Genomic DNA, 24909 nt, shown 5'->3' with positions numbered 1-24909 from the left:
CGTACTCACGTTAACATTGAATATTTAATTCATCGTCAGAAATAAATTCAATGATTTTTCCTTATTAAACAATTATTTATAATAATATAATTATAAATAAAAAATAAAATACTTTTTTTATTTTACAATTAGAAAAAATAAAAGAGAAAGAGAGAAAGAAATGGGTGGGAATGAAAAATATTTTATTCGTACTCACGTTAACATTGAATTTGTAATTCATCGTCAGAAATAAATTCAATATTTTTTATCTAATAAACAATTATTTATAATAATATAAGTACGAATAAAAAATAAAATACTTTTTTTATTTGACAATTAGAAAAAATAAAAGAGAAAGAGAAAAAGAGAGTGGTGGGAATGAAAAATATTTTATTCGAACTCACGTTAACATTGAATTTGTAATTCATCGTCAACAATAAATTCAATAATTTTCATCTAATAAATAATTATTTATAATAATATACTTTTGAATGAAAAATAAAATACAAATTAATAACATCGTGCGTATATTTTTCTGTTTGCAGAATTTGACTGTGTTGAGACGTGGATTTACAACGAACAAGTAGTGGAAATTGAAAGTGTTAGATAGTAAGGAAAAAAAACCCCCCAAAAAAAAAGAAAATGAAGAAAATATCTTGGCTCGTTTCGTACGAGATAGATCATCCCTTTCACGTTCCTTCGGTCGAATGAATTGAAACGACAATCTCAGTACGGTCGATTGAATCTAGTCGAGCAACGTAATATCAAAATCTCAGTGTTAAGGGATAAGATAAAGGAGAGAATAAAAAAGGGATGCACCACCCCCACCATCCTGTTTTGACTCAAATAAATTTAACCAAAGTAAATCTTATCTTCAAACATTCAACTTGAAGAAAACAAATTACCAGATTGATACCGGAAATATAAAACATATACAATGTAAATGAATGTAAAAAATAAAATAGAAATATCAGATAATATCTGATGTAAAATTTGTTATCGTGATAAATTAAAATAACAAATAAAAATAAACATATATATATATATATATGTACGAAGATAGTGTAGTCAAGGTTTCGTTAAATCAAATAGCATCGTTGAGAGAAAGAAAAGTACCTTCAGCAAATCGGATTAAACTTAATCCGAAATCGGTAATTCGAGGAGAAGGATATACATGGATGCGTCGGAAAAGGGAAACTCGATTGAACTACGAGAATTCGATTCCTTGACAAGAATGAGATTTCTTTAGAATAATCAACAAGAGTAAACGAAAAAAAAGACAAAACAAATAAAATAAAAAATAAATAAAAAAATCCAATTTGTTCTAAACTAAAATAAAAATTGTATTGAATCATGAAACGATCAAATTAATCTAAATCAATATTATTATCATCATTGATAAGCAATAAACAAAAGAAAAAAGAAAACAATAACAAAAGGACTAGATTATATTTCATTTTTAATGAAATATAGTAAAAAAAGCAAATGCTATCAAAGGTAGAAAAATCGAATAAAAACCAAACGATTGTATCGTTGAGTTGCGACAAATGTTTGTTCCTGTCGTTAAGAAAAATATTAAGGTGATCCTTTGAGGAAAAAGGTTGAGAGGAGGGAGAATGGAGAAAGACAACGTTAGACATTATAGGGCTTACGAGGGTTTTAAGCCTGCCAATAATGGCAATACCTCGTCCCTTAAAAGAACAACAACGTCTACGACAACAACTACAACAACAAGCGCATCTGAACATCCTAAAACGTTACATCCGTCTAGACAAGTAAGATGTCTCTGTTTTGGTGGAATACCAGACAAGGCCAGCCAACAATCCTTCCTAAAGGGTTTCGCTATAAACCTTGGTATTTGTGCACTTATGGTTGCCTATACGTTATTAGGAAGTTTCATATTTCTCGCGATAGAAGGGGGAACCGATAATGTTGGAATACATCGAGCATTGGCAACCATTGCTGTTAGTCAACCTGCTAAAAGGAACACCACGGCATGGTTAAAACAGGTAACTTTCAATTCATTAATTTGTTTGATTATTTTCAAACGTAAACCAACATTTCTAAATGTGAACATTAAAATTCATTTAAATGAAACTCATCTTTCTAACAAAATAACATAATTTGTTTGATTATTTTCAAACGTGAACCAACACTTCTAAATGTGAACATTAAAACTCATTTTATTTCTATAGTTAATTAATAAATTCAATTGTGATTTGTATTTTAAAGGTTAACAATGAAGCACGTGCAAAGACCGTTGAAAATATTTGGATATTAACCGAAAGTTTGAACATTCTTTACCGTGAAAATTGGACGAGATTGGCTGCGCAAGAGATCTCACGGTTTCAGGATCAACTGGTAAAAAGGATCACGGAGGACATGATGGCTACTCAGAATACTGGCACGTACACTGGTAGTACAGGTGTTAATGGTGATAGTGTCACTGAAAGACGAATTCCAGAGTACGAGTGGAACTTCGCTAAAGCATTTCTCTACTCTCTAACAGTGCTAACTACCCTTGGTGAGTCTCTTTGAATTATTATTATTATTATTGTTATTATTATTATTAACCCTTTGCATGCTTTAATGTAACATTTAAATGTTACAAACTTCTTCATTTTTATCAAATGTTCAGCTAAATTTGGATATGAATTTGTTAACTTCGTTGATACGAATGAATTCATTTAAATTTGCAATTAAAATTAACGTTTAATAAATTTATTAAACTTGAACTCTTTGAAAGCTCATTCAAATATTCAAACGTAAGCACTTTCCATTGTCTTCATATTAAATAAACCTACGAATTAGTTATTCTAATCCTAGTAAAGGGGGTTAGTACTAATCTATCGATGGTATTAGAAATTCTAACAAACTTTATTTTCCGATCTATCGATCATGGATTTTGCCTGAATTTCCAAACTAAATTCGTTCGAAACTATAAATTGTTCGTATAATACTGGAGAAAATAATTTAGAATTAACGTAATACTTACAAGACGATTTATCTATGTTTTTAAGAAAGATAACGTTTGACATTCTTAGTGAGCTCGTAAAGTTGACATTAGACGTTTCTTTATTTTAAAATTGTGAGGGTAAGGCAGAGGGGTGGGCAGGTGAAGAGAAGGATAAGATTTATCTCTGTTACAGATAGCTTGAGATACAAAATAAGCTCTGTAATATCGTGGTATAATATTTGTACGTAATTAATAGATCACTGGGTACAAAGATGGAGAAACAAAGAGTGGAAGAGGGGAAAGAGGGGAAAGGAATGAAAGTAGTTACTTAGGGAAGAGACATTACCGCATGAACGGTTAATTACTTAAAGCAAATATCATACAATTTAACTATGCTTGTACTGGCTTACCAGACTTGACAGGATCATTTGCAGTAGTAATAAAATAGTAATGAAGTAATAGTAATAGAAATAGTAGTAGTGAATCAATGTTGATTGTAATCTTTTAATTTTCAATACGAGAAATACCTCTGGTACTGTTATTTAGTTAACTAAATATATCATACTAATCTACCTCTTTCTCTTTACGTTGGTATCTTATTGTCCTAGCTTTTCTCTCATTACAAAACCTGAATACAATTATACTGTTTGCTAAATCATTCCTAAATTGAAATATCTCAAAATTAACTTTGTTTCTACAAACTGATGTAAAATTTCACATTTTACGTTTAATTATTTATTACATAAAGTCGATAGACAAATGCATATAACAATTATTATTATTATTATTATCATTTATTATTACTAGTTCGTTTTATTCACAAACGTTTATCCATGCAATTATTATTTTTAATCATTTATTTTAATTTTACTCTATACAAGATTTTTATTAACTATTTGTAAGAATAAAATTATTTATTTATCATTCTGTATATTATAAACTATTTTATTCATAAAAAAATCAAAAATTTTGTATGTAATATGAATTCCTAATGAGATATTGATTTTACTACTTAAACGTATGACAGATAATAGAGTTGAACCACTTACAGTTTTGTCTGACCAATTATTGACCAATACTAAATATAATCTACTTCGGAACGCTTTCGTGACTGACTAAACCATACGCTTCTTATTTATTTATAATCCAGTATATTATAAATTATTATATTCATAATAAAGTATATATTTTGTCAGTAATACAAATTCCTGACAAGATATTGATTTTACTACTTAAACGCACGACAAATAATCGAGTAGAACTACTTCGAATTTTGTCTGACCAATGATTGACCAATATTAAATATAACCGAACACAACCATAGACTACTTCTAAACACTTTCGTGTCTGACTTAACCATATGCTTCTTATTTATTTATAATCCAGTATATTATAAATTATTATATTCATAATAAAGTATATATTTTGTCAGTAATACAAATTCCTGACAAGATATTGATTTTACTACTTAAACGTATGACAAATAATCGAGTAGAACTACTTCGAATTTTGTCTGACCAATGATTGACCAATACTAAATATAATCGAATACAACCATAGACTACTTCCGAACGTTCTCATGTCTGACTTAACCATACTTCCACTCTACTGCCAATACTGTCCAATACACAACGTTCCTGTTCTCTCAATCTCTTTCGATCGTTATCGCGGTAGTGTATCTAAACAACCTAATCACATTAATCTCACTAACTATAGCGATTACACGAAGCTCTCTATATCAAAAGCCAAACTTATCGGAGTCGTTAACTTCTACCAGCGTGCGTGTATACTACCTCTAAGTTCGGTTCCAAGTTTACATTTGAGCGATCAAATCCCGAAGTTCGTTTAGGGTTTGTTGACGCGTGTTCTCACCGGCTTCCACGATCTAAGCACAAATTCTATGCAACCGCTGCTGCCATTGGTGGTGCTGCTTTTGCTACTACAGCTGATACCCCGGTGCTACTGCTGTCTCGACAGAATTTAATAGGATATCTCTATTTCCCCTACCAAATCGTTTCTATAAAAAGATAAAATAACGAAAGAATATATATAATCAAATAATAATTGAAAAAAAATAATCTCTACCATTAAAATCATGTTTTTATCTCTTTCCTATACTTCCTATAATATAAATTTATTCTCAGTGTACTATCAGAGATAACAATAATCGTATTCAATAGAGGTATACACCAGTAACGAGTAAAAATCATGGTATTTATTTTTTCAAGAGTTAGAAAGCCAGGAAATCGTTGTTTGAAATCGGAGGGACGAAACAGGAGAAGGAGGAGTCCAATATGGTGAGCATCAATTTCCACGATCGGTGATAAAGGGATGGGGGGGGGAAGGAGAAGAGAAAGCAACAGAAGAGGAGGGAAGGGAAGGGAAAGGAAGGGAAGGGTGAGTGGAAAGTGAAGTAGGGGGGGACAAACAAAGTTGGACATTAGCTTATAATGGCTCCGGCGATGTATCAAAGTTGGAAATCTTTTGTCCGTCTAGAATGTAGATCGAATGGTTACTTTGAACGTAATGGAAAGACGACAATATTACTGCGAGAACGAACTGGAGGCTTGGACGAGCCGAGTGACGTCACGTCCGATCGTTTGCTACGGTTATTACTAAAACAGATTGGAAGTCCGCGAGTTTGTTGGCATTTAAAAAGAAATAGAATAAAGAGATAAAGTAATAGAGAGAGAGAGAGAGAGAGAGAGAGAGAGAGAGAAGAAGAAAAAAGTGAGGTGAGGTTAGATTACGGGGGGAGAGAGTGGGGGGGATGGAAGGATCGTATCGTAAACTCGAATCTACGAATTTTTACCACAAACTCTACGATAACGATTATCGAATGATCGATATAATATTTTCCTACACTTTTATTTTCTTTTTATTTTGTTTATTATTCAAAAAAAAAAATCTAATTTTTTATTTTTCATGGGATATTTAAGAGCTTGCAATATTATTTTATTATTATTATTATTATTGAAATGTAAGAAATGAGTACATAGGTTTGACAATGTTTGTTTAAAATTTATTCTTATTATTTAGTTGAATTATATTTTTAATGATAAAATACACACACACACACACACATATTCATCCATGCGAGAGACTTCATGCTTAACTTCAAAACATAGTTGTTTGTATGTTTTAGATGTTGAGTAACAACCGTGCGAGAATTATTTAGTATGTTTTAGAATTAAAATAAAAAAAAAAAAAAAAAGAGAGAGGAGGAAAATAATTGAAGAATATAATAACAATAATAATAATAATAATAATAATGATGAAACAAGAACAAAAAAATTATACATCCATATGTATACTTTCGTATTCGCATTTATGCGTGCGAGTAACCGAAAAAGCTTTTTTTCGTACCGATGGAGCTTTTTTTCCACTGCTATTAACCAGAGTAGAAAAAACGAACTTGTAGAAGTGAGGGAATGGTAAGGGGTGGTGATAGAGTAGAGGAGGGGGGACGGTAGGGAGGGGATATAAAAAAAGCTTCTCGAGCTTTTCCTTTTCCCCTACTTCTTCTTCTTCTTCCTCTTCTTGCTCGTTTTGTTTTTTGTTTTTTGGCTATTTCTTTTGTTTCTCTTTTTATCATTCCCTTTTTCTTTTTGTATGTTTTTTTTTTGTCGAACGGCGAGAAAGGAGAAACGAGCTAATTAACTTTCAAATCTAATATCGAGATTCATCCTTACTCTCTTTTAAACCGTCGGAGTCGTGCCACGCTTCGGAATTGCTAATTAGAAAGTTACATTACGATTTCGAGCCAGGGTTTCTATACTCGAAGCTTTTAAAATGCGTTTTCACCGAAAACAAAAAAAAACGAAAAAAAAAACAGGGGAATCAAAATAAAAGAAATTGTGATCCCCCCGTACTATTTCCAATTGCAATGATGTTTTTCTTTTTTTTGTTTGTTTTTGTTTTTTTTCCAAACGAAATCATTTCGATGGGATACCAACTGGTTAAAACCATCGATATCTGTTACCATACTTTTTTCCTTCCACCCTTTTCACCCTTCCAAACCTTTCTCTTTCTCTTTCTTTTTCTCATTCTCATTCTCATCTTCCGTTTATTCTAAAATATTTTTATTTGTGCAATTATTTTCAGTATTCTTTTTATTTAATTTTATATTAATTATTTTATAGTTATTTATATATATATATTAACACTAGATTTACGAACTGAGCCAATTTGACTCATCTCAAATTTTTTTGATACATATATACACAAAACTTAAATATTATTTTATTAAAATACATGTTGTTCTTAAGTTACGTAATGAAATATATTTAAATATTAATTCCTACCCTCTATTTAATCTTTCATTTAAACAATGTTTGTAAGTTATTAAAAAATATTGAACAAAACATCCGTAAATCTAGTGTTAATATAGTTATATATATATATTTATTTAATTAATTTTATAGTAATAATATATATCTGTATTATTACTATTGTTTATTCATTATGTAATAATTAAATTAAATTTAGTAAAAAAAATGTAAGATAAAAGATCTTTTAAATAAAGTATATTATTTATTTTTATTAATTTAATTTTAATAAATTTATTAATAATAATAATAACAATAATAAATTTAAAAAAATATATATATATATATATAATGATTTAAATATATAAAATAAAAAAATAAAATAAATAATTTAATATAATAAAATAATATATATAAAATATATAATAACCAATAATTTATAAAAATAATATAATAATAAAAAATTTTTTTAATAACAATAAAATAACTTAAATAAAAAAAATAAACCAACCCAAATGGAAACGTAATTTTTAAAAAAACAATAATGTTTGATAAACTTTTGCATTACACTAAGACCCAATAACAACAACAACAAAAAAATAAAAGTAAGAAAAAAAGAAGAAATTAAACCCCAAAAAAAAAAAAAATAGTGAAGTAAGTATAGTTGAAAAAAGTAAAAAGATTACATTTTCGGAGATACATTTTCATTAGGCGTTAGAAAAAGATGGACGATCAAACGTCCAAGGACAAGACATTTAAATGAGACAATTCGTTTGGCAAATGAATTCTTTCTATTTCCTTTAGTCGAAAGAGTGAGTGAATGAGTGACTAAGTAAAAGAAAAAGAAAATGAAGAACAGAGAGAAAGAGAGAGAGAATAATAGAGAGAAAGAGAGAGAAGAGAGAGAGAGAGAGAAGCATAATTTGCACTCTCCTTTACCATTTCTTTCTCTCCTTTTCTTTTTGCGGAGAACCACTTGACTTTTTTGTTCAATCCAACTGAATCCTCCTTTTTATTTCTTTCTTTTCTACTTTTTCTTATTCTTCTTTACCTTTATTTCATTCTCTGTTTCATACTCCTCATTCTTCTCTCTCTCTCTCTCTCTTTCTCTTTCTCTATTTTTCTATTTTTCTATTTTTTGTCTCTTTCTTCTTTAAACGTCATAAGACAAGTTAATTACTGAACACACGACTGTACCTTTTTTTTTTTTCAATCGACTCGGTTGCAAACGAATTAAAATAAAATAAAATAAAATAAAATAAAATGAGAATAAAAATGAGACACACAAAAAAAAAAAAGAATCTTGTATCAAAAAAATTCGTAACTATAATTAACAAGGGGAATAGTTCATGCGTGTTTTCTTATTATCAAAGGAAACTATACTACTTTTTCTAAAATACTAGAAACGAATAAAATGGATGAAAGAAAAAGAAATAATAGTAGTAGTAGTAGTAGTAGTAGTAAAAAAGAAGAAGAAAAATTTCCTACGATTAAGCGAGTGTACGTTATTCTGAAACAGAAGAAAGGTCGAAAGAGGTCAAAGGGAAAAAAACAAGAAGAGAAAAGAAATAAAATTAAAAAAAAAAAAGGAAAATAAAATTGAAACAAATTTGTCGTATTTGTTAATAACAATATCTTTGTTAGGATTGAGATATTAAATAAAAAATAAATAATATTTTGTATCTTATATTAAATTAATATATTAATATATTATATATTATTTTTTAAATAATATAATATTATTATTTTATATAATATTTTATATAATAATTTAATATGTTATTTAATATTGTTACAATAAAATATTTAAATGTTTACAATAAATATATAATATTAAAATATATATATATATTATGAAATAATATAAATATTATATTTATTGCATATTATATATTTAATAAATTATATTTATAATATATAATAAAATAATATAAATATTATATATTTATTGTATATTACATATTTAATAAATTTTATTTATATTATATAATAAAAAATAAAATATAAATATATATTAATTTAATATATTATTTAATATTTTTACTATCCCGTTTTTTTTTTTTTTTTTTTTAATATAACTTTAATATTCCCACATATTTTATATTAAATAAAAAATAATAAATAATACAAATGAAAAAATATGTCAATCAAAATTCTCATTGAAACCCTCTAATTGAAACCCTAAATCTAAATAATTTTGATTTAAATATAATCCTAACACAATTAACTTCGATAATAAATTGACATCAATTTGTCATCAAATTCATGATAAAATGTTTACAATTATTTATTTAATATACAAATAAAATTCAACCTAATCAATTTGTCTTATCAAACCAAATGACTTTTTTTTAAACGTAAGAACAAAGTCCACATTTATATTTTTTCTTGTCACAATTTTTATTAATCATCCGTTTGCGACTTCGTCATTGCAACGATAAAGTTTCATTAATTCCCTTCACTCCTGGCCCTCCTCCTTCTTCATTCCCTTCAACCTAAACCTCTATCCCTCTTTGATAAGTTAGTTAACAAATTGGCGTTAATATATTTCCCACCCACCCCCCCCCCGATCTTATTTATTTTGTTAAAATGGTAACTTCGACTTATAAAGTATTTCATCCACGTTCTTATCTTTCCTACCATAATTTTATTCTCTCCCTCTCTCTCTCTCTCTCCCCGTTTATTTTTCTTCTCTTCTTACTTTTTTCTCTCTCTCTCTCTCTCTCTTTTTTTCCCCTTTTCTTTTTTTCTTCTTGTTTTATTAAAGAATATTTATTCAAATTATCCATAACCAAATAAGACGATTATTATTCCTTTATAACGCCATAAAATATAATATTATCGAGAGAATGAAATTTATTTTCTTTCCTTGTTTTATTTTTTTTTGTTTCATTTCACCCTTTTCCTTTCTTTCAACTTTCAACCCTTAAAATATATGATTTATTTACTAAACTTCTTTGCATTTGATTGTCTTATTTCTTTTCTTTTCTTTTTTGTTTAGTTTTTCGTTTTTTCTAATATAAATTAGAAAATATCGTTCTACGTGAAAACGTACCTCATACGAAAGAGAATATTAATTTCAGTAAACTTAGCAGGTGGGTAAAAGAGAAAAGGGGTGGATAAGGGGGAGGAGGGAGGAAGGAGGGTACGAGGAGGTGGGTTTGATATGATGGTGTTGGTGATGATGGTTGTGGTAGTGAGAAGAGGAATATGATTAAACCCAGTATCAGCAAAAAAGCTTGGTTATTTCCGAGTTTCATGGGTTTCGGTGAAATATATCGGTTGACGAGGAACGACGAAAATTCGGATTGGATTTCGAATGTCATGCGAATAAATTAGAGATCGAATAAAAAACTGTACGTAATTTAAACGTTGAAACGTATTTTTGTTTTGTTCTTTAAAAAAAAAAAAAAAAAAAAAAGTAATTTTACGAGGATTCTTTTTTGTTTTTTTATTTTTTTTTTTTTATTATTTTTGTCATCAATATCAAAATATCAAAGAAAGAAAAAACATCAAATCTTGATCTGTACAAAATTCGAATGAACAAATTTAGGAATAAATTTAAATTCAACACGTTTTTAGGTTATGTATTGTATAATACATAACGTAAATATTAAGTTAAAACTGTGTGGGTTTTAATAAAATAACAAATATTAAACAATGTAAAATAGAAGGAAACAATAATAACAATGAGATATTTTTTAATTAAATATATCATTTAAACAAATATAAATAAAATCAATTTGTAATAAATAAAATAATATTGTTATTTGTTTTTTTTTGGTCTTTTTTAAAACATAGTCAAAAATAAAATGCATCATTTTAAAGTAAAATCAGTGATTATTTAAAATAAATAACTCATTGTAAGAAATATTAGGAAATGTTTTCAATAATTAATATCTTAATGTATATATATAAATTACGTGTCACGTTGTTTGTCCGCAATGAACTCCTAAACTACTGAACTAATTTTAATAAAATTTTGCACACTGTATGCAGTTTCATTTAACTTAAAAGATAGAATAGTTTATATTTCAATTTATAATCGTAATATTATTTTATTTATTAACAAACGAGTCATGATTATTTCTATTAGATTATCTCTGTATTTGAAAGAACAGAATGCGAAAGAGAATGAAATAAAATAAGAAGAAAAGGATAGATAAAAAAAATAATGCAATACAATTTATCTTTTATCATTTAGAAAGGAGGAGAGAAAACATTTTTAAGAATTGAAACATTAGTTTTGAAAGTGTGACATGGCATCATCGTGAAATTTCTCTTATCCTTTTTTATCCTTTTGTACTATCTTTCCTCTCTCTCTCTCTCTCTCCCTCTCTCTCTCTGTCTTTCAATTCATTTACGTAAAAATGACTTTCCATTTCTCTCCCTTTCTCTCTTGTAATACTCATTTCCCTATTCGTAATACAATACTAATCTCTTTGTCTTGCAAATTCACTTGGCATTGCTCTTACCTCCTCATTTACAATCTAAGCGAATCTCTAATTAACCTATACAATTCTAACACAGTTATCATAATAGTCAAATTTTAATTGAATTTAATGCAAATTTGTATTATAATATAATAAAAATTATTTCCATTTTATTTTACTTTTTCTTATATATGATGAAACAAATGAAAAAAAAAAACAAAAAACGAAAAGCGCAATTTTTCACATTATTTATTAAATTCAATTGAAATAATTTCCATTGACATCTACGACACACTTTTGGCCAACGATTGGGCAAATCACATATGCCTTTTTGAACAAAAAAAAAATCTTTATTTTTAGAACTAATAAACAATTCAATAACACAGACTAAACAAAAAATGCCCGTTTCATAGTTTCCAACCTAATAATACATCACTGACACGAAAGAATCAAAATGATAAATAATATACTAAAAAAATAAAAAACACACACATATATATTTATCTCTTCATTATTATTATTCAATAATAAATTTTCTTCGATCTAATATAAACAAATTGATAAAAAAAAAAATAATTTGATCGATGTTTAACGAAAAAAAAGGAATTTTATCGAATTTATTTACGTTCTTATATCATAAGGATAGACGATATTTCATCATAGCTGGATATATATAAAGTCTTCCTCGAGAATTTTGATTCGGACTGTTTATCGATCGACACAGCTCCAGACGAAAGTGAGTGAGTGAATGAGAGAGAAAGAGAGAAAGAGAGAGAGAGAGAAAGAGAGAGAAATGTAGAGCCCCACCCACTTAAACTGAACACGGAACCAAGTGAACGAAGGCACAACCATGATTACGAATTTTTTTCTTTTTTTTTTATTTTTATTTTTATTTGTTTTGACCATAAACAATTTTTTTTTCTTTTTCTTTTTTTTTTTTTTTTACAAAATTTTTATTATCAATTCCCGATAAGAACGTAGGGGGTATAAAATTTATGTTCAATTTTTTTTCTTCATCATCATCTTCTTCTTTTTCTTCTTCTTTTTATCCTCTTTCTTTTCCAATTTGTTTTTTCTGCATATTTTTTAGCCCCACCCTTCTCCGCCAGCTTCTCCCTCCACTCGAGTTCCCCCACCACCACTCAGGAAAAATCATGTACATCTTCTTTCTTTTTCTATCTATCTATCTATCTATCTATCTATCTATCTCACTCATAACATTTTTCCCTACACTTCACTCGATTTTGTAGAGCTTTATTTTTCTCCTATCGTAAAACTTCAAAAGCTGTATAACCTCAAATCCCCATGTGAGAGACTTATATGAAAAGTGTTCAAACGCGTTCTAGGTTATGAACAAACAAGCAACCTTGTAAAACTTAAATGATAAAAAAACTCTTCTTCCAATATCTATTTATTTTTAATCTTAACAATCTCATTTGTTTATATCATCGTTTAATATATTTTATTAGTTTAACTTGTTTTAAGTTATTTTATAATTAAATGTGTATACGTGTTTATTCAAATTAATTTCACACATTAAAGTTTACTAAAATGTTGCTATATTATAAAACTATCATAAACATTTATCCATAAGAATAAATAAATTATTATTACATTTATTTAAATTATTATTATTATTTTAAACAATTTCGATACAAAAATCTTTAGTTTCAAATGATATATAAATGATTGTACAATTGTACGAACGAATTTATACAAAACTCGTATACACGTTGACAACTAAATAATTAAAATATCATATTTAATTATTTGTTAATAATAATAAACAATTTTTATTAATAAATTTAATTATATTAATTAATAAATTAATAAAAAAATAAATTATAGTTAAAAATAATTATTTTAGAACATGGCTAAACAATGTCGGAACAAACTCACTTGCAATTGTGAGTTTATTAAAAAACAAAACCCAAAAAATAAATAAATAAATTTATTATATAGGTAGATTTTGAATGAATATTATTATTAACTAATTAATAAATAATAATAATAATAATAATATAACATGAAGATTGATGTAATAACAATTTCGAAACAATCCATCCAAGCGAGAAACTCTAATTTCATATGGAAAACTTTTTGGCAACGTTCAGTTATGACAATCCGTATAGTACGATAACCATACTAGTACAAGTTACAACAGTATAATACTATGTACAGTATACGAATATGGTATAGTACAGTACGTTATGGGTACTACTTCCATTAGCTGATTGGCAAAGCCTGTACTCACTCGAGCTTACTGTCATTACACCTATTCTCTGCTTCGTTATAAATATTAAACGAGTTCATACACCTATGTTCATACATACGTAATAGCTACTACCAACTAGATATGCATATTATCTATATTATATATATATGTGTAAACGTGTGTACGTGTACATATCCTCTATGGGAATTGTCGCAGTGGGGATAGAAACAGTCATCGTTTGATTCTTTTCTTCACTCTAGTATTCGTATTCCAGGAAAACACCAACTACATTCTTTCAGTTTCCTCAGAGTAAGATATTTCACATATACATATATAGAAAATATGCAAACTGTAAGAATGCGTTCGTGCATTCGTGGAAAATAGTCGAGTTTCAGCATATTACGGGGGGACTTACGGAATCCCATGTCGGACTTAGAATTGTATTTTTACTTAGGATACTTTTTAAAATGTTACTTTATCCCTTTTGTGCATTTTTCCAGACAAACTGAGACACATAAAGACATGCATGCATGCATACACATAAATAAATACAAGTATACATACACATGGTTGGTAGTATCACTGTCGTTGAAGTAAAATAGAGGATATTAAACTCTTCCTGTATTTTTTGCTTCTCTCTCTTTTTTTTTTTTTTTTTGGAAAAAGAAAAAGAAGAAGAAGAAGAAGTTGCATCAGAGTAGATCATGTTCAAGCCCTTTCACCTTTTTATATTTCATCTTATCTTACTTCGAATATCGAATATACTCCTCTTACGTTCTAGGGTTGATCTATCGACAAGTATACATTGGTGAATAATCCGATTTACGTATCGTCAAAGAAATGGGCGTACTGAGAAAAAAGGGCTGGATAAAAGTGGACCTTGGTAAAAGATAAAGAAAGTAGAATAGGAAAGAAAAATGAAAGAAAAGTAAAAGAGAAAATAGTGGTGAATTAACCTATGGGTAGTGGGGGGTGATTCTTGAAATACAAATGGTCACAGAAATTTTAACAACTATCATCAAAAGGTATATATGTGTCCATAATTAAAAAAATGGTCTAAATCATATGTCTTTTTAAGACAAGATATTTAAATAATTATATTTAAATTTTAAATTAATTTTATATAATATTAAAATAATAAACAAAATATATTAAAAGTATCATTTTTGGCAATTACATTGAATTAAATTTAGTTAAAATAGGTTGGTCAATATAAAATAATATAAAAAAAAAATAATATAATAATATATTATTACATAATTATAGAACTATATATTAATATTAATTTATTAATATATCATAAAATTTAACTTATAAATTAATTAATTAATTATTAAAATATTATATAATATATAATAATATGAAAATAAGTTTAGTTAAAATAAAATGTGGTGTGAAATAATTGATAAACCCATTTTTTTTTTATTAATTATGGGTACAAATATATTGAGTTGACAATTAAATAATTGCAAATTTTACCAATCATTTTCTTTGAAAAATTCGCAATTATTTAGTTATCAACCCAATATATTTGATTGTAACTTAACTCTTCATAAAACCAGCCAACGTTAATTTTAACCGCTCAAGGGTTAAGTTACCACTCGACTTGATCTGCCCTTTTAAGGGTACATATACATATATGAGAGAGGGAGAGAGAGAAGAGAAAACATAGACGATTCGTCGTTTGTTTGCATTCCTCGATATGAGGTCGCATGAATATTTGGCCAGTTGCCTCGACACAAGCACCAAAACTGTTCTACATATTCAGAAAATAACATTCTACTACTCTGCTTACTATACCAACCTAGCTACCCCACTTTATTTTTTTTATTTCTTTATTTCTTTTGACTGTTTGCATCATTTTCCTTTTTTCGTTGGTCCACCTTAGATATTCGAGTTGAATAAAAGAAACAAAAGAAAGAGGAACAAGAAAATAGGATGAGTAAAGGGGTGAAGTGGAAGAAGACTGAAAAAGTTGGGTTGGGTGAAGGTTGAGGTGTAAGGACTGAAAAGGCTAGGTGAGGGGTAAAGTCTAAGGGCTAGGGAAGGTTAGTGGTATGTGTTCGCATAACCTAGAACGGGTTTATACTTCGAAAAAGGATATTGCCTGCATCACCTGCAGACAGTGCGTTATAGTATTCTGAAATGGTAAAGGGTGAACCAACCGAAATACTTTTATTATTTCTATATTTTTATAAGGGTAAAGGGAAGGGGGAAGGAAGGGTATCAGACGATATGGAATATTGAAACATCCACATTGAATTTAAACCTAATAACTTTCTTGATCCTAAATCCTTTTCATTTCTTATTGCATTAGGTTAACTTAATTAAGGTATACTTTTTAAAATAATATTTTTTTAATAATTTTGTTTTAATAAATTTAACAAACATTCTAATAACAATATTCAATTATTAATAATATTTTAATATATGTTTTATTGTTGAAGAACAATTGTTATATTGTTTAATGAGTATAGGTAATTTTAAACATCCTAATTTTTAATCAGTAAAATGCTAATCCTTTTATAAATATTTATAAATATAAAATGTAAAATATATAAACAAATATATAATGATATAATTATTAAAAAAATATATATATTCATATATAATTCAATATAAAACAAAATATAAGACAAATTAGAATAAAACAAATTAAAAACAATTCGTAACTATTATTCTACAATGATTATTATTCCAATTATTATTCAACAATTAATTATTATTAAACATACATTCATTTAAACATATATTTGTAACATGTATTATATGTTTTCATTTGATATCAATCATGAACACAGAATCAATCACAAATCCTATCAATTATTGATTACTTTCAAATAACAAATATTAACAATATATATAACCATAACAGTATACCAACCTAATAGATTTAATAAATTGAATGATATGGTAATTGTAAAATACATGTAAACATTTTTCAAATCAATCAAAATCCAATCAATCGTCAATATCTTTCAAATAACAAATAACAAAGTGTAGTAATGATAATAGTATTCTAAACCAAGCTTTAATAAACCTACCCCCCTCCACCCTTCCGCCCCCTCCCCTTCGAATGTACTAGTAATGGAGTTAATATCTCACCATCTAACGAGACGGAAAAGCGATAACCACAAGACACGCAAGATCTCATTAATCATCGTGGTTGTTCGTCCATAGTTACACTTTTGTTCCTGTTGTATACATTTTCAACCATAACCTTGTCCTCCTACCTTATACACAATTACATGAGATGATTCAACATACTTACATCCTAAGTATTAAATACATACACACACACACATATATACATGTATAGTATCACATGAAAAGTTTTCAGAATGAAAGTATATATATAAATAGTTTTTCATGATATCTCAGGTAAATCTTAGTTGGGGGTTAAAACACTCGCACAACCCCCCTCCGCTTCCTGTTCCTTCATCCACCACCCATTTTCTCCCATAGCAATGGTTGTCTCTTGACACGCAGTGCCATTATCTACTTTCTTTTGTCTGATCTCGTTATTTTCTTCATCATCTTTTCTACTTAGTTTTATCTAGAATAAAGTTCAACGTGCTGATCTGTTGCCTTCCTGAAAGAATGAAAGAAAAGAAGAAGCAGAAGAAGAAAAAGAAGAAGAAGAAAGAAGGAAAATAAAAAAAAAAAAATTCTACGTTTCTCCTCTAATTTTTTTTTTCTTTTTTTGACTACCACCTCCTTCTTCTTCTTCTTCTTTTTCTTATTCTCAGAAAAAAAAAAGAGTAGTCTGAAAGTAACGTAGCAAAGATCCACAGCAATTTCACAAAATTTTAATCAGAAGATTTCAAGGTACCTTAAGACGACTACGGGCTGACTATTCCTTCTCAAGGAGTAAGAGAGAGAGAGAAAAAAAGGGAAAAGGGTGTACGTGAAAAAGAGAGGAAAAATAGAAAATAGACAGTGATGAAAGAAAAAAAGAAAAAAGAAAAGGAAAAAAAAAAGGTTTTGAAAAGAGTGTGAGTGAGAGAAAAATATATAGAAAACTAGAACTAGAGAATTATATATATATATATATATTACTATATATATATATACTACTACTACCATCGTTTGGTATGCACCTCGCTAATGGATTGCTAGACGAGAAGGGTTGCCGACTAATCACAATTTGTCGCCGTTTCGGTATCACTATATAGTTACACCAACCCCCACCACCCCCATCATTCTATTTGCCTCTCACTCACTCACTAACTTACACACACACACACATATATACTATATTTCTCTATTTCTATTTCTCTATCTTTCATTCAGTTCTCTCTCATACACTTCAACGAGCCACCAATAGATAGATTGCTTTTGAATACTGTCATCGACGTTGCGAGAAATCGACAAGTGCTGAAAATCTAACTCCAATGTGGGTGCCTGGCAATGGGATGAAGTGAAATAGGAGAAAGGAGGATTCAGGGTGTGGGTGGATAGTCCGACTGATTCATGAGAAATGTTCATGTTTTGCAAATCGAAATGCATACATCGATAACTAACCTATACATGTACATGTACATGTATACTAATACACAAGACAATATACTGTCATACTAATTTATAATAAATTAGCTTACTAGGTTTCATCATTGATTTTCAACAGACTCGTTCATTTTATTCCTTAAATTTTTACTAACATTTGTTTAACGATTTGTTCATTTTCATTCGTTTCATTCAATCGTACGATTTGTTCATTTTCATTCGTTTTATTCAATCGTACGATTTGTTGTTTTCAATTATTTTGTTAATGTCAAATCATAAGATTGTTCGATTATATTATTCAAGGTCGAGAAAAAAAGGGTAATAATAGTCTTTTTCTCTATTTTCAAATAACCATAACCTCACTTTTCTTTTTTTTTTTTTTTTATCATCGTAAGAAATTCCTACTCTACTTTCGTGTGTGTCTTTTCCATTTCTATGCCATAAAATAGCTATTTTCCTTTCCTATTTTCTTTATCCTTCTTTACTTTCTATCTAAAGGAAGTTGAGAAACTGAGAGAGAATCTCTCAACGTTATCGAAGAATCCTAATGGCTTTTCGATTTTATTTTTCCCCCCATGATCGCGTGAGAATCTATCGATGGTTCAAGGTCATTTACATAATTCCAGTAACTCCACTCATATATATATATATATACTATGCATACATACACAAACTCATTTATATACATATACATATTAAAATTGGACAATAAAATAAATCTGACAATTTAAATGAAAAAATAAATCTGACATTTTATTACATCACATGATAAACCACGTAATATGCAACTAAATAAAATAATAATTAATTAATTAATTATTTACTTTACATTAATAAAAAATAAATCAAATTTTTATTAATATTTAATGCAGTATTATTTTTATTTGATTTTTTTTCATTCATTTCATTTCACACTTATAGGTTATATTACGTATTTAATACATGGCTTGCGGGCAATGTATTTTTACATTTTTCGTAAAAAGTCCCTAGAACGCGGGTCACGTAAAATTACGTATTCAGTAAATTTGAAGTGAATAATTGATAATGTATAATTTCAAAACAATGAAGTAAACAAACCTTTTAGCTACATATATATGATAAATTGTGCATTTTTCAATGCATATGTGGTATATAATTTAATTAAGATGCAAAAAATAAGGTACAAGAAATTTTTGATCAAACTTTTGCAAGATTCACGAGAAAATGCCCGCTGCACGCCTAAGTTGAATGTCAAATGTTGATTGAACATACGTAAGAGATTTATTTCGTATTATATTTTGTAATAATTAATTACATGTAATAAAAAAGAAAACAGATAAGTTCTTCATACTTCATTTTATTTTTACAGTTATTTATTTCATTAATAAATAACATTGGTTTTTTTTTATTAATATTACCCACAAACTCTCATCCCCCTTTTTCATTTATCATTATTCCCATAATAGATAATTTTAGTTCTCGTGGTTTAAAACAAACGACATCGTTATGGTTACAGGGAGTTTTTAGTTCTACTACTCGTTAAATTCTTACTCATCTTACCTTCATTATCCTAGAAACTTTCTCGAACGAGTTATACAAACGAGTTTAAACAAGAAAAAAGAAAGAAAGAAGAAAAAAGAAAAGAAAAGAAAAAGAAGAATTAAGTAGGGAATAATTAATTGAAATAGTTAATTGAAATCTCGAAAGATTGTTTTATCGATAAAACTAAATAGATTGTTGGATGAGATAACTTCTATGGTTAATAAAATATGTATTAAGGGAAAGGGTTGACTTTTGAGACCTTCGATAACTCGTTGTCATTGGTTAGAATGAGGTTACACCCCCCCCCCCAAAAAAAAAAGAAAAAAGAAAATCTGGATTCGAATCTTCTCAAACACTCACCCCCTGTGTCTTTTCCAAACCCCACAGCATTCCAGTCGCATTCTACAAGATGAAGGAAAAGATAATTATCTACTTGTAATTAAATCGTATCGATCGATATAGAATAAAAAAAAAAAAATAAAAAAAGAATAAATAATTAATGAAAGTTCAAATAGTTAATTATAAAATAGTTAATTGAAATCTCGTCAAATTGTTTTGTAAAGATATACATAAGAGTTTAATAAATAAATAATTATTTTACTAGTAATTAAATCCTATCAATGGATATAAAAAATAGAATTTTATTATAACAAAAAAAATATATTATACAATAATTAATAAAAAATAAAAATAAGTAAATTAAGATTTTGTAAAATTGTTTGACTAAAATAATAAAAGTAATAGGAAAGAAATATAAATAAAAATATATTATTAAATTATTATAATTAATTAACATAAGGGTAGTTAAATCCTTAAAATTAATAAAATAAATAAATAAATACAATAATTTATAAAAATAAAAATAGTTCAATTAAAATATTGTAGAATTGTTTAACTAAAATAATAAAATTAATAGGAAGGAAATATAAATAAAAATATATTAATAAATTATTATAATTAATTGACATAAGGGTAATTAAATCCTAATAATTAATAAAAATAAAAATAGTCGAATAAAAATTTTGTAAAATTGTTCCATTAAAATAATTAAAATTAATAGACAAAAATATAAATAAAAATATATAATTAAATTATTATTAATAATTGACATATAGGGGTAGTTTAAAAATACAAGTTTCAATTTATTTATACGATTTCAATCTGCTGTAAAAACTTTCGACGAAATAATTTAAGAAAATTTATTCCCCTCTCCACCAACTACCTAACCCACCAAACCATCCACCCCAATTCGTTACGACTGATTTTCGCGATAAAATGGAACAGGAAAAAACACAAAAAAAAAAAATAAAACAAGAAGAAAAATGAAAAAAAAAAAGAAGAAAATGTTTCTTTACTTTTAAGATCAACTGACACAATTCATCGAGAGTAAAGTAAAACTAGCGTAAAACGAGCTTGGAAAACCGCGATGGATATCCGAAAGAAAGGATCGTTAGAAGAAATTGGTTGGATGGAATGAGATGGCAGGTAAGAAAAATAGTGTTAAAAAGATAGAAAGATAGTAAAGAGAAAAAGATCAAAATGGAAAGAGGTTCGAAGAACAAAAAATAAAAAAATTAACGAGTCAGTTAGAAAGAGAGTTTAAAAGAAAAATAAAACAGAAAAAAAAATTAAAAAAATAAAAAACACATAGAAATAAAACTTTGGTCTTGATTAATGCGTCAAACGAAGAATACTGGCTTACCTAAGAAAATGTGTGGAAAATATGTGTTTACCTTCACTTCTAAATACATATATGTATATATGTGTACAGTCAAAATATAGAAGAGTATATAAACCTATTTATATATCTGTGTTTACGCGTGTATCTCTGTTTGTGTGTGTGTTTATATAGGTATGTATGTTAGTAACATACTGTAGGTTGAATTTTATTTCAACGAGAAAGAATATCTAATTATATAAAGCATAATTATTTTTTTTTCTTTATTTTTAATGTTATTGGTTCCGTATTTTTTTTTCTATTTTTAGTTTCCTTCTTTTTACGCAACTAAAAAAGCAGAAATATGAATTTAAATATATATATATATATATATAGGAATCTGTTTTAGCATTTTGTAGATTATCGAATATTAAAAATGGAACGTAAATAATAATTGTAATATTTGTCCCTTTATTTGTTTAATATTTAAGTTACAAATTAGAAATTAATTAAATAATTAAAAAATTAAATAATTTAATTAAATAATAAATTAATATTTGTACCTTTACAGGTTCTTTATTATTTTTTTTTTAAATAATTTAAAAATAATATTTTTAGGAAATTTATTTATTAATAAAAAAAATAATTATAAATAATTTTTTATTTAATAATTATCAAATAATTATAAATATCTTTTTATTTAATAATAACAAATTAGATAAAATTTATTGAATAATTAAAAAATAATTGCAAATATAGAAGATATTGTTTAATTTTATTAATAATTGCAAAATTTTCAAATATCAAAAATAAAACATAAATAATAATTATTTATCCCTTAACTCTCTCTCTCTCTCTCTTATATATTTTACAAACCTTTTTCTCATTTTTTTTTTGCTCCTATTTATCTTTTTAGTTTCCTTTTCTTACTTTTACGCATACGAAAAAAGAAATAAAAGGAAAATATGAATTTGAAAAAAAAAAAGGAAAAAAGGAAAAAAGGAGAACAGGATAAAGGTATATATAGGTACAGGAAAGGAATGCGTTTTATCATTTTTGTAGGTTCTTGAATATAGGAAATGGGACGCTTTCAAAAACTCGTTCCTTGTTTACTGGGCAAGCTTTTACGTTGTATGATGTAGCTTAGCATCGATCGGAGTTCTCTCTCATTAATATCTTTCTCCTTGGTTGCCGTAGGAATAGTTCGAAACATTTTTGCAATTTCGCAAAAAGGAACTTTGAGAAAGATGGAGGATCCATCGTAAAACCACGTTTATAAACTTTACTAACCCTCTAATCAAACGTACTCCATTATTCAACATTAACAACCCCTTCTATCCCCCTTCTCTTTATTTTCCCTTCCTTCTTCTTCTTCTTTTTTTTCCCCCTCTTCTTTAACAAAAATTATAATTCGTGCCAAGTTACAAAATGATTCATTTCATTATTTTCGTGTACAACATATTTGTTATTTTACAATATTTTCATTCAAATTACATATTTTTTTCTTTTTCTTTTTTTATGATTGAATTACCATCCAATTTGTGTTTTGCTTATTTTGAATTAGGTGTTACTCTAGTATTTTTAATATTTTATTTATTATATATTATTATATAATTATATTATTATTTTATATCATAATTATAATTATTATATATTACACTATTATATATTATTATAATTACAATTGTAATATATTATTATAAATAATAATATAATATTATAATAAATTAACTATAAATTATTATAACATAATGTAATTTAATTCCTAATAAAAAATAAAAAATTAACAAAAATAAAAATATTCTTAATTTGAACTCACTCTATGAACAACTAATAATTAATATAATAATTATAATTTTATAATATTAAACAAGGAAACATATTTTGTTGAAGAAGTATGATATATTTATAAAAAAAAAAAAAAAAAGAAAAAAAGAAAAAAGAAAAGGATGATGGGTAAGGGGGGTATGGGGTTGGGGGGGGAGGAAGTAGGAAAGTTCAGTCTCGAGTGAGGAAGATAAAATAACCGGGAAGAATAATTAAAGCTTCTGATGCAAATGGATGTAAGTAGAGTAGTGAAAAGAAAGAAAATAGTATAAAGATAAATAGTGAAGAAGATGAAGAAGAAGGATGATGAATGATGATGAAGGATGATGATGTTGATGATGATGAAGAATTGCTTAAAGAAAAAAATATATTAAAAAAGAAATAACAGTAGAAGAATAATTGGAATGATTTGATTTAGTTTTGTTTTTATAATTTAATATTAAAACATAAATGAAAATATATATATTTTTTTTTCAATATTTTAACATTAAATATTAAATATTATGTAAAATTATTTAAATTAAAAATATTTAATTTTAAAAATTATTAAATTATAATAATTATATGAAATAAATAATATTTAATATTTAATGTTTGATATTAAAATTTTTAATACTTTTTTCCAACAAAACTAATATTTATATTATTTGTTTTTTTTTTTTGTATTAACAATTTAATTTGCTATCTCAATTTATAAACGTAATTTTTATTTATCTTATTACCTAAAGAATTATAATATTTTTATTTGTGATTTGTATAATAATAAATAAAATTCTAAAAAAATATCTTTTTTATTAATTATAAAATTTTTTTTTTTTATATTTCAAATTTAGTATATTATTCTTATTTATATTAATTTTTTTTTTCTATTAAAAATAACAAACGTTACTTATTGACCAATAAAATGTAAATGACAGGCACACATACACACAGATATAGAAGAAGACAGAAAAACAAAACTAAAAGTATACTAATCTTGAAAAATATTAGAAAAATATGCTAAAATGGTAGTATTATATTAGCATAAAAACATTTCCTAACATTTGTCGGAAAAAACTTCTGAATATTCAAAAGACGAATTTTAAAAAGGAACAATAAATGTGGGGGTTGGAGGGGGGGGGGGTTGAGAAATGAGAATGGTTTTCTGGCAACATAATTTTTTATTTATCTATCTACCCATCTATTTCTCTCTCTCTATATATATAACTGTCTATCCTTGAAAATAAACATTGAACTTGTTTCTTGGACAATGAAATATCTTCGAACTGTACAACGCTAGGGGAATCTTTTTAAAGTCTTCGACAATACTTTACAATCGTAAATTTTCTTACTTTACGATAAGAAGAAAAGAAACTTACGTGAAATGGCCATTTCACTTTTCAACAACTTACAAAACTACCAATAATACGTCTCATGTTATTACAAATAGTTGACTACTTTTTTTTTTAACTTTTATCAAATTTTCTACAAACGTCGAATATTAACAAACACACAAGTTTTCTATTTTTTGCTTATACAACTCGTAAATTTTTATTTTATTAGTTGTT

The 24909-nt window shown here is 26.7% G+C and overlaps 1 protein-coding gene across 9 annotated transcripts in view; it reads left to right on the top strand.

The window, feature by feature from the left end:
* LOC107066761 (TWiK family of potassium channels protein 18) overlaps window positions 1-24909 on the top strand; it is a 269165-nt gene that overhangs the window by 195332 nt on the left and 48924 nt on the right. For all 9 annotated transcript variants that reach the window (XM_089175081.1, XM_089175078.1, XM_089175076.1 and 6 more), the window contains 2 exons: window positions 525-1988; window positions 2212-2503. In XM_089175081.1, coding sequence (XP_089031207.1) covers window positions 1596-1988; window positions 2212-2503 — 685 coding nt within the window. In that variant the 5' untranslated portion in view covers window positions 525-1595. The remainder of the gene's footprint in view (window positions 1-524; window positions 1989-2211; window positions 2504-24909) is intronic.

The sequence above is a fragment of the Polistes dominula genome, unplaced genomic scaffold (genome assembly GCF_049000335.1).
Source record: "Polistes dominula isolate Pdom_NZ unplaced genomic scaffold, Pdom_raw_medaka contig_78, whole genome shotgun sequence".
Classification (NCBI taxonomy): Eukaryota; Metazoa; Arthropoda; class Insecta; order Hymenoptera; family Vespidae; genus Polistes; species Polistes dominula.
This window is presented reverse-complemented; position numbering and strand designations above follow the sequence as displayed.